General features: G+C 54.3%; 1 protein-coding gene across 1 annotated transcript in view; it reads right to left on the bottom strand.

Annotated features, from left to right (window-relative positions):
• Positions 1-12500, bottom strand: part of PIGS (phosphatidylinositol glycan anchor biosynthesis class S) — a 41685-nt gene that overhangs the window by 13383 nt on the left and 15802 nt on the right. The window contains exons 5-8 of the mRNA XM_076056635.1: positions 11931-12500; positions 5066-5208; positions 1500-1614; positions 629-771 (exon numbers count right to left, since the gene is read on the bottom strand). The exon at positions 11931-12500 is cut by the window's right edge and continues 45 nt beyond it. Coding sequence (XP_075912750.1) covers positions 629-771; positions 1500-1614; positions 5066-5208; positions 11931-12500 — 971 coding nt within the window. The remainder of the gene's footprint in view (positions 1-628; positions 772-1499; positions 1615-5065; positions 5209-11930) is intronic.

Here is a 12500-nt window from a genome sequence, read left to right as displayed (position 1 = left end):
ACCACACAGCTCACCACCACCACCACACAGCTCACCACCACCACCACCACCACCACAGCTCACCACCACCACCACACAGCTCACCACCACCACCACACAGCTCACCACCACCACCACACAGCACCATCATCACCACACAGCTCACCACCACCACCACCACCACCACCACAGCTCACCACCACCACACAGCTCACCACCACACAGCTCACCACCACCACACAGCTCACCACCACACAGCTCACCACCACCACACAGCTCACCACCACCACCACCACACAGCTCACCACCACCACCACCACAGCTCACCACCACCACCACACAGCTCACCACCACCACCACACAGCTCACCACCACCACCACCACAGCTCACCACCACCACCACACAGCTCACCACCACCACACAGCTCACCACAGCTCACCACCACCACACAGCTCACCACAGCTCACCACCACCACTCCCTCACCCCACCCCCCACCACCACCACCCCCTCACCTCACCCTCCACCATCACCACCACCACCACCACACAGCTCACCACACAGCTCACCACCACCACACAGCTCACCACAACCCCCCAGCTCACCACACAGCTCACCACCACCACACAGCTCACCACCCCCCAGCTCACCATGATGCCTCCCCATCTGGGGATGAGGAAGGCGTTGTGGGGGGCCACGCGGCCCCCCGTGGTGAGGAGGTGGAGGGGAGTGAATGAGGGCTCAGTCACGTAGAGCAGGAAGTGCAGCACGGGCATCGGAGATGCCGGGGAGCCTGGGGGGAGGGGGGGGATAGAGGGAGGACAATCACTATCACCGTCACCACCATGATCACTCACCCACTCAGTCACTCACTCAGTCACCCACTCACTCACCCACTCACTCACCCACTTACTCAGTCAGTCACCCACTCACTCAACCACCCACTCACCCACTTACTCACTCACCCACCCACCCACTCACTCACTCAGTCAGTCACCCACCCACCCACTCACCCACCCACCCACTCACTCACTCACCCACCCACCCACTGACCCACCCACCCACTCACTCACTCACCCACCCACCCACTCACCCACCCACCCACTGACCCACCCACCCACTCACTCACTCACCCACCCACCCACTCACCCACCCACCCACTGACCCACCCACTCACCCACTCACTCACCCACACACCCACCCACTCACCCACCCACCCACTGACCCACCCACTCACTGACCCACCCACCCACTCACTCACTCACCCACCCACCCACCCACTCACTCACTCACCCACTCACCCACTCACCCACCCACCCACTCACCCACCCACCCACTGACCCACCCACTCACTGACCCACCCACCCACTCACTCACTCACCCACCCACCCACTCACTCACTCACCCACTCACCCACTCACCCACCCACCCACCCACTCACCCACCCACCCACTGACCCACTCACTCACTCACCCACTCACCCACTCACCCACCCACCCACTCACCCACCCACCCACTCACCCAGCCTGGCCTCCATGGGGTTAATGAGGTGAGGGAGGCTGCTCTCAGGCAAGAGGAAGGCTCCACTCTCGCGGTGCAACCTGGGCCGCACTCCCAGCCCTGCGTAGTGCAGAACCTGTGGAGTGAACTCACTGAGTCACTCACTGTGTCACCCACTGTGTCACCCACTGTGTCACTCACTGTGTCACTCACTGAGTCACCCACTGTGTCACTCACTGTCACCCACTGTGTCACCCACTGAGTCACTCACCCACTGTGTCACCCACTGTGTCACTCACTGTGTCACTCACTGTGTCACTCACTGTGTCACTCACTCACTGTGTCACTCACTGTGTCACTCACTATGTCACCCACTGTGTCACCCACTGAGTCACTCACTGTGTCACTCACTCACTGAGTTACTCACTGAGTCACCCACTGTGTCACTCACTGAGTCACCCACTGTGTCACCCACTGTGTCACCCACTGTGTCACCCACCCACTGTGTCACTCACTGTGTCACTCACTCACTGTGTCACCCACTGTGGCACCCACTGTGTCACCCACTGTGTCACCCACTGTGGCACCCACTGTGTCACCCACTGTGTCACCCACTGTGTCACTCACTGTGTCACTCACTCACTGTGTCACTCACTGTGTCACCCACTGTGTCACTCACTCACTGTGTCACTCACTCACTGTGTCACCCACTGTGTCACCCACTCACTGTGTCACTCACTGTGTCACCCACTGTGTCACCCACTGTGTCACCCACTGTGTCACTCACTGTGTCACCCACTGTGTCACTCACTCACTGTGTCACTCACTGTGTCACCCACTGTGTCACCCACTGTGTCACCCACTGTGTCACTCACTGAGTCACTCACCCACTGTGTCACCCACTGTTTCAATCACTCACTGTGTCACTTCTCCCAGGGTCTGGATAGAACCCACGACCTCCTGTATACCAGGCGAGGTAGTCAACATCTCATAGTTACCGTGATGATGATGAAAGAGACACAGACCTCCTGCGTACCAGGCGAGGTAGTCAACATCTCTCAGGGTAATCGAACCCACGACCTCCTGCGTACCAGGCGAGGTAGTCAACATCTCTCAGGGTAATTGAACTCACGACCTCCTGTATACCAGGCGAGGTAGTCAACATCTCCCAGGCTAATCGAACCCACGACCTCCTGTATACCAGGCGAGGTAGTCAACATCTCTCAGGCTAATCGAACCCACGACCTCCTGTATACCAGGCGAGGTAGTCAACATCTCCCAGGCTAATCGAACCCACGACCTCCTGTAGACCAGGCGAGGTAGTCAACATCTCTCAGGCTAATCGAACCCACGACCTCCTGTATACCAGGCGAGGTAGTCAACATCTCTCAGAGTAATGGAACCCACGACCTCCTGTAGACCAGGCGAGGTAGTCAACATCTCTCAGGGTAATCGAACCCACGACCTCCTGTAGACCAGGCGAGGTAGTCAACATTTCTCAGGCTAATCGAGCCCACGACCTCCTGCGTACCAGGCGAGGTAGTCAACATCTCTCAGGGTCTGGATCGAACCCACGACCTCCTGTATACATGGCGAGGTAGTCAACATCTCATAGCCACCGTGATGATGATGATGATGATAGAGACAGACCTCCTGTAGACCAGGCGAGGTAGTCAACATCTCTCAGGCTAATCGAGCCCACGACCTCCTGCGTACCAGGCGAGGTAGTCAACATCTCTCAGGGTAATAGAACCCACGACCTCCTGCGTACCTGGCGAGGTAGTCAACATCTCTCAGGGTAATCGAGCCCACGACCACCTGTATACCAGGCGAGGTAGTCAACATCTCTCAGGGTAATCGAACCCACGACCTCCTGTACACCAGGCGAGGTAGTCAACATCTCTCAGGCTAATCGATCCCACGGGACCTCCTGTAGACCAGGCGAGGTAGCCAACATCTCTCAGGCTAATCGAGCCCACGACCTCCTGTGTACCAGGCGAGGTAGTCAACATCTCTCAGAGTAATCGAACCCACGACCTCCTGTAGACCAGGCGAGGTAGTCAACATCTCATAGCCACCGTGATGATGATGATGATGATGAGAGAGACACAGACCTCCTGTAGACCAGGCGAGGTAGTCAACATCTCTCAGGCTAATCGAGCCCACGACCTCCTGCGTACCAGGCGAGGTAGTCAACATCTCATAGCCACCGTGATGATGATGAGAGAGACACAGACCTCCTGTATACCAGGCGAGGTAGTCAACATCTCTCAGGGTAATCGAACCCACGACCTCCTGTATACCAGGAGAGGTAGTCAACATCTCTCAGGCTAATCGAACCCACGACCTCCTGTATACCAGGCGAGGTAGTCAACATCTCACAGGGTAATCGAACCCACGACCTCCTGTAGACCAGGCGAGGTAGTCAACATCTCTCAAGCTAATCGAACCCACGACCTCCTGCGTACCAGGCGAGGTAGTCAACATCTCTCAGGCTAATCGAACTCACGACCTCCTGTGTACCAGGCGAGGTAGTCAACATCTCTCAGTGTAATCGAGCCCACGACCTCCTGTAGACCAGGCGAGGTAGTCAACATCTCTCAGGCTAATCGATCCCACGGGACCTCCTGTAGACCAGGGGAGGTAGTCAACATCTCTCAGGCTAATCGAACCCACGACCTCCTGTAGACCAGGCGAGGTAGTCAACATCTCCCAGGGTCTGGGGGAGGGAGGGAGGGGGGGGAGTCTCTCTCCCGTCCAGCAGTGGATGGAACCTGTGAGCTGACGGTGAAGTCTGCCAGGTGAGTGACTTTGTCGATGATGATGATGATAGAGACACAGACCTCCCGTATACCAGGCAAGGTAGTCAACATCTCTCAGGGTAATCGAGCCCACGACCTCCTGCGTACCAGGCGAGGTAGTCAACATCTCATAGTCACCGTGATGATGATGAGAGAGACACAGACCTCCTGTATACCAGGCGAGGTAGTCAACATCTCTCAGGGTAATCGAACCCACGACCTCCTGCGTACCAGGCGAGGTAGTCAACATCTCCCAGGGTCTGGGATCGAACCCACGACCTCCTGTAAACCAGGCGAGGTAGTCAACATCTCCCAGGGTCTGGGGGAGGGAGGGAGGGGGGAGTCTCTCTCCCGTCCAGCAGTGGATGGAACCTGTGAGCTGACGGTGAAGTCTGCCAGGTGAGTGACTTTGTCGATGATGATGATGATAGAGACACAGACCTCCCGTATACCAGGCAAGGTAGTCAACATCTCTCAGGGTAATCGAGCCCACGACCTCCTGCGTACCAGGCGAGGTAGTCAACATCTCATAGTCACCGTGATGATGATGAGAGAGACACAGACCTCCTGTATACCAGGCGAGGTAGTCAACATCTCTCAGGGTAATCGAACCCACGACCTCCTGCGTACCAGGCGAGGTAGTCAACATCTCCCAGGGTCTGGGATCGAACCCACGACCTCCTGTAAACCAGGCGAGGTAGTCAACATCTCCCAGGGTCTGGGGGAGGGAGGGAGGGAGGGAGGGGGGAGTCTCTCGTCTCTCTCCCGTCCAGCAGTGGATGGAACCTGTGAGCTGACGGTGAAGTCCGCCAGGTGAGTGACTTTGTCGAGAAAGGGCCTCAGGTGAGCCTCGACCGCGGCCGCCATGTCCCAGGACACCTCCAGACGCCTCGGGTCTGGATTCAGCAGCGTGAAGGTCAACTCATAGCCTGGGGGAGGGGGGCGGGGGAGGGGGGTGGTGGTGGTGGTGGTGGTTGAGGTGGTGGTGATGGAGGAGGTGGTGATGGAGGTGGTGGTGGTTCAGGTGGTGGAGGTGGTGGTGGTTGAGGTGGTGGAGGTGATGGAGGTGGTGAGGGTGGTAGTGGTGGAGGTGGTTGAGGTGGTGGTGGTGGTTGTGATGGTGGAGGTGATGGAGGTGGTGGTGGTGGGGGGTAGTGGTGGTTGAGGTGGTGGTGGTGATGGAGGTGATGGTGGTGATGGGGGTGTGGTGGAGGTGGTGGTGAAGGTGGTGGAGGTGATGGAGGTGGTGGTGATGGGGGGGGGGTGGTGGAGGTGGTGGAGGTGGTGATGGAGGTGGTGGGGGTGGTGGAGGTGGTGGAGGCGGTGGTGGTTCAGGTGGTGGAGGTGATGGAGGTGGTGGTGGTGATGGAGGTGGTGGTGGGGGTGGTGGAGGTGGTGGTGATGGAGGTGGTGGAGGTGGTGATGGTGGTGGAGGTGGTTGAGGTGATGGAGGTGGTGGTGGTTGAGGTGGTGGAGGTAATGGAGGTGGTGGTTCAGGTGGTGGAGGTGGTAATGGTGGAGGTGATGGAGGTGGTGGTGGTGATGGAGGTGATGGAGGTGGTTGAGGTGATGGAGGTGATGGAGGTGATGGAGGTGGTTGTGATGGTGGAAGCGATGGTGATGGAGGTGGTGGAGGTGGTGGAGGTGATTGTGATGGTGGAGGTGATGGAGGTGGTGGAGGTGGTGGAGGTGATGGAGGTGGTTGTGATGGCGGAGGTGATGGGAGGTGGTGAGGGTGGTAGTGGTGGAGGTGGACAAGTTGGTGAAGCCTTCTTGGTTAGAAGGAATTATACTCAGGTTACCGGGTTCATGTGGCAGTGCACTAATCACTGCACCACCGCTCCCCACAAAGACAAAGATCACCGCACCTATACCCTGTAACAGACTCTTGCCCCCACAATGATCCCGTCGAAATCCCTCATTTCGATCCGGACCATCGGGGTTCATTAGTAATACATCGGCTTTCTGCGACCCCGCCCCCCCCCCACTGCCGCCTCGTAGGATATCATCACGTGGCCAGGGACTCCACGAGATGGTAGGACGACACTCCCGAGTCCTTCATCGGCGATAAGTAACGGCAAAGCGGTTGCAAACGCGGTGCCGTTCTCGCCGCGGGGTTCGAAATCGACCCCTCGATCGATCGACAGCTGTGCCCATCGCCGCATCGAACGAGGGAGCAAGGGACAGGCCCCTTAGCTCACAAGCGACTTCAGATTTCGATTTGAAGCTTTCGTCACTGCAAGGGGATTAAATATTCTTGGTTCTTTCGGTAAGGTCACCACCACGTTGGAATAGGGAAACAGTGAAATAATAAAAATATATACAACAATACGAATTATTATTATTATTCTTGGTTCTTTCGGTAAGGTAACCACCACGTTGGAATAGGGAAACAGTGAAATAATAAAAATATCAAGCAATACGAATTATTATTCTTGGTTCTTTCGGTAAAGTCACCACGTGAGAAGGGAAATAATAAAAATATAAAACAATACAATTGTTATTCTTGGTTCTTTCGGTAAAGTCATCACCACGTTAGATAGGGAAACAATAAAATAATAAAAATATAAAACAATCAAATTATTATTCTTGGTTCTTTCGGTAAAGTCACCACGACGTTAGATAGGGAAATAATAAAATAATAAAAATATAAAACAGTAAAATTATTATTCTTGGTTCTTTCGGTAAAGTCACCACCACGTTAGATAGGGAAACAATAAAATAATACAAATATAAAACAATACAATTATTATTCTTGGTTCTTTGGGTAAAGTCATCACCACGTTAGATAGGGAAACAATAAAATAATAAAAATATAAAACAATACGAATTATTATTCTTGGTTCTTTCGGTAAAGTCACCATGTGAGAAGGGAAATAATAAAAATATAAAACAATAAAATTATTATTCTTGGTTCTTTCAGTAAAGTCACCACCACGTTAGATTGGGAAACAATAAAATAATAAAACTATAAAACAATAAAATTATTATTCTTGGTTCTTTCGGTAAAGTCACCACCACGTTAGATAGGGAAACAATAAAATAATAAAAATATAAAACAATAAAATTATAATTCTTGGTTCTTTTGGTAAAGTCACCACCACGTTAGATAGGGAAACAATAAAATAATAAAAATATAAAACAAAAATTATTATTCTTGGTTCTTTGGGTAAAGTCACCACCACGTTAGATAGGGAAACAATAAAATAATAAAAATATAAAACAACAAAAATTATTATTCTTGGTTCTTTCGGTAAAGTCACCACCACGTTAGATAGGGAAACAATAAAATAAAAAAAATATAAAACAACAAAAATTATTATTCTTGGTTCTTTCGGTAAAGTCACCACCACGTTAGATAGGGAAACAATAAAATAATAAAAATATAAAACAACAAAAATAATTATTCTTGGTTCTTTCGGTAAAGTCACCACCACGTTAGATAGGGAAACAATAAAATAATAAAAATTCAAAACGATGAAATTCTCGCGACGTTTTGACTGCAACACCAAGAAGCAATCATCGTCGTCAGGTGCGAAGACCACGGCAATAATTTTTTTCTTCTTGCTGGGTTTTTTTTCAGTTTTCAGATGACTCTATCCCGAGGGGCCACTTTAGCCAGCACCTGTGACAGGAGGTCATAGAAGGCATCTGACTCATCGGCCTTGCCTGCATCCCTCCACGGATGTTCGTCTTCGGTGGGGGCATAAGTAACCACGACCACCATTCCTCGCCTCCGGTTGACGGGAAGGCGAGCCCAAAGTAGCCTGGGGCTTACAGCTTCCCACACCTCACCGCCACGCTCCCACGCCCCCTTCATTCTTTTGTTCAGAAGAAGAGCCACACCCTGTTGTTTGGCAGTCTGCTGCCCCGAGTAGAGGACTGTCCCCACCCCTCATGGTGGCAGGAGCCAGAGCCGGTCCACCGGACCTCCTGAATGCCGCAGAGATCCAGGCAGTACCGGTCCAGCTCCCGACAGAGGAGTGGCAGCCTCTCCTCCGCGGTGAGCGTTCGAACATTCCACGTGGCCACCCGTAGTGGCTTTTCATTGTTTCTGGAGGAGCCCCGAGGGTTGAGATTCAATCTCCTGGCTCCGCCAATTGGGGTTTGGCCAGGAGACGTCATAGACGCCTGTCCCCCCGGGGCCTCCGGCACAAGCTTATTAGTTACATATTTAAGTTTAAGTCGTAGTTTAGTGGTAATTTTTTGAAGGTGGAGGGGTTACGAGCCCCTCGCACCCGTCCAGAACCCCCGTTTAGCCCCTGTGGTGGTCACAGATGCCATGAGGGGAGGAACCAATCGGAATTGGCCCTCCCCCCACAGCACTGTCCAGACACACAGACAGTCACACACACACACACAGACAGACATACACACAGTCACACACACAGTCACACACACAGACACACACACAGACACACACAGACACACACACAGACACACACACAGACACACCCACAGACACACAACAACAACAACCGCCATTCGCCACTAAGTGGCGGTGACGTCACCACGACGCTTGTGCCAGGCTATGTGCACCCTGAGGCCACGTGAAGTGTCGAACGCCCGCTGGCAGGAGGTCACAGGGCAGACCTAGGTGCCACGGGTCGACTGACTGAGATGACTGGCTGATGCACCACCTGTGCCCCCTACTGTGCCAACCTGCTGTGCTTTAGCCACCCGGCGCTCCGCTCGTTGTTGTGAGCGTCGCTCCTCCGCCCTCCGTTGTTGTTGGAGGGCGACTACCTCCAACTGCCCAGTAGCATCCTTCACGAGCCTCCTCCACAGAGGCCGATCTTGACACCGCTGGTACCAGTCATCGGCAAGTCCACTCAGCTCCACGTCCTCCTGTACCACATCACTCCATCTCTTCTCTAGCCTGTGCCGCGCCCGCTTTGCCCCCTCAATCCGGCCGAACAAAAGCTGTTTCGGCATGCGGTGGCTGGGCATGCGGGCTACATGACCCAGCCATCGCAGCCTGGCCCGCCGGAGGAGCTCACCGATGGGACCTTGCCCAGATCTTTCAAGGATTTGTGAGCTCCTCACACAATCCAGTCTGGTTAAACCCAGGATGGATCGTAGGCAGGCCAGCCTAAATGTTTCTAACCGGCGAAGATGTTCCATTAGGGGGGTCCACGTTTCGCAAGTGTAGAGAAGGGAGGGAATGACCGTGGCCAAGAAGACCTGAAGCTTAGTGCGGAGCGACAGACCAGGTAGCTTCCACACAGCGTTACGCAACCGATGAAAAGATATTGCCGCTCGACTGATTCGGAGTGAGACCTCTGCTGTTAAACTGGAGCCAGTCATAAGCACACTGCCCAGGTATGGGAAACTCTCCACTCTCTCCACAACTGCCCCATCACCGATCGGGAGTTGTGGGGGTGGAGTGTCCGATGGTACAAAATACCCAGGCAGGTGCTTAGTTTTGGTGGGGCTGATGGTAAGGCCCCACCTCTTAGTGACACGCTCCAGTCTCAGCAGCAGCGTCTCCAACTCCTCCTCTGACTGAGTAGCTATTACCAAATCATCAGCATACATAACGTGGTTGAGCAATAGGGAGCCATCCCTTGACCGCACCCGGGCATCGATCAGCCTCCCATTATATCTGTACCATATGGAGATTCCCCCGGTACAGCTATTGAAGGCTTCACGAACTACGTGGTCAAAATAGATGTTAAATAATGTGGGAGCCAGAGGACATCCCTGTCGCACCCCAAGGTGTACAGGGAATAGCTCTGACTCCCGGCCACGTAGTTTTACCCGGGCCCGCTCACCATCATGAAGGTCCTTAATGATCGTGAGCAGAGGGTCAGGTACTCCAAAAGCACGAAGAACGACCCAGAGCCCAGGCCTACTGATGGTATCATAGGCCTTGACCAGGTCAATAAAGCAGAGATGTAGGTCGTGTTGGAATTCCCTACACCTCTGCTGTAGCAGACGGACAGAAAATATGGCATCTGTGCAGGACCGCCCTTTCCTGAAACCGCATTGGGGCTCCGCAAGCCTCTCCTCAGCGTGCCTGGCAAGGCGATGCTGAATAATCCTTGCCAGGACCTTTCCCGGCACACTGAGGAGTGAGATGCCCCTGCAGTTGTTACAGTCTGTGCGGTCCCCCTTCTTAAAAAGGGGGACCACCAGGGCATCCTTCCAATCCTGCGGAACCCGTCCAATGGTCCAGACTGTTGTTATGATGTCATATAGGGCAGTCTGTGCACAAACGCCACCCTCCCTCAGCATTTCGCTTGGGAGATCATCTCTGCCCGCTGCCTTTCCTGGTCTCAGACTCCGGATCGCCTTCAATACTTCCTCAGCAGATGGCACCTCAGCCAGCCACTCACAGGGGGTGACTTCTTCCAATATTTGAGGCACCGCAGCCTCAGCAGGGTCATCCTCACTTTGTGCCACGATGTTTTCCTGGCTGAGGGATTTTCCCTCCCCCAGGACCTCACAGAAATGCTCAGCAAATCTGCGAACCTGTTCCTGGGGGTCGGAGATTGGATCACCGTTTTTTCCCCTAATGATGGTAATAGGTGTGGCGCTGCAGGTTACTTTTTTGATGGAGTTAAATAGAGATTTGTGATCACGGGCCACTGAGGCAGACTCCATCTCCTCAGCAACCCGCGACCACCACCCATCCTTGCAGCGCCTCACGGCTCTCCGAACCTCCGAGCGAAGGCTGCGGTAAGCCTCCTCATTCTCTGACGTGGGATTCTGTAGCTGATGCCAGTGGGCCTGTCGCTTTTTCTCAACCATCCTGAACACCTCCTCTGTCAGCCAGGGTCTCTGGGGAGGTCTGGACCGCGTACCCAAAGCAGCCATTGCAGCTGCATGAGTCACAGTCCTAAACCTCGCCCATTTAGCCTCGACATCAGGAGGAGTCGGGGACGATGCCAATCCCAGCCGCAAGCGATGATGAAATTCTCGCTTGCAACTTTCATCAGATAACTGAGACCAGGCCACTTTATGTTGGAATGGGGTCCTGGGTGTACACCCACCACCGGGTTGGAAGAATGGCAGGCGCATCTTACAGATGACTAGTCGATGGTCAGAGGGCAGATCAGCTCCACGGTAGGTCCTGGTGTCAAGGACATGGGCTCGCATTCGCTGGTCCGTCACTATGTAGTCCAGCAGATGTTCTTGCTTGGACCCGGCATGCATCCGTGATGTTGTGTGGATGCACCGATGCCGGAACAGCGTGTTGGTAATTACAAGCCCATGGGCTGCACAAAAATCTAGCAGCCTCCTACCGTTGTTATTGAGCTGATCTGGCCCATGCCCTCCAATCACTCCAGACCAGGTGCCAGTATCATGACCAACTCGGGCATTGAAGTCACCCAACATGATGACTCTATCCCGAGGGGCCACTTTAGCCAGCACCTGTGACAGGAGGTCATAGAAGGCATCTGACTCATCGGCTTTGCCTGCATCCCTCCACGGATGTTCATCTTCGGTGGGGGCATAAGTAACCACGACCACCACTCCTCGCCTCCGGTTGATGGGAAGGCGGGCCCAAAGTAGCCTGGGGCTTACAGCTTCCCACACCTCACCGCCACGCTCCCACAGACACACACACACAGACACACACACACACATACAGACACACACACACAGACACACACACAGACACACACAAACACACACAGACACTCACCGAGGCTGGAAGGGAGGGCTCTCATACTCCGTGCCTCCTCCTGTGCTCTCTCTCTGCCGCCTCTCGTCTGCTGCTGCTGCTGCTGGGGGTACTGCTGCTGGTGCTGGTGGTGCTGCTGCTGGTGCTGCTGCTGGTGCTGCTGGTGCTGCTGCTGTTGCTGCTGGTGGCCATGACGCCCCTCCTTGCCGTGCGTCCTCGTCGCGGCGGCGATCGCCGCCACGCCGGGCGCCATCCTCGCCACGGCCTGGTGCACGGCCCGCCTGCCACGGCCGCCACAACCAACATCATCATCATCATCGTCGTCGCCGCCGCCGCCATCACCGCAGCGGAGGAGAAGAAACGCCGATCGGTGTCGCCCGGGGATCACGCTGAAGGAGGAGGAGGAGGTGGACGAGGAGGTGGAGGAAAACGCCGGGACTTCTGGACGATGAGGTGGCGTCGCTGTTGCTGCGACACCACCACCGCCACCACCACCATCATCATCTTCATGTTGTTGTTGTGGCTCCTGTTGTTGTTGTTGTTGATGTTGTTGCCGCCGGTTGTCGTGGAGGATGTAGAGGCTGAGGGTTC

Source organism: Petromyzon marinus, chromosome 77, assembly GCF_048934315.1.
Source record: "Petromyzon marinus isolate PM22_M1 ecotype Great Lakes invasive population chromosome 77, UKy_Petmar_22M1.pri1.0, whole genome shotgun sequence".
Classification (NCBI taxonomy): domain Eukaryota; kingdom Metazoa; phylum Chordata; class Hyperoartia; order Petromyzontiformes; family Petromyzontidae; genus Petromyzon; species Petromyzon marinus.
This window is presented reverse-complemented; position numbering and strand designations above follow the sequence as displayed.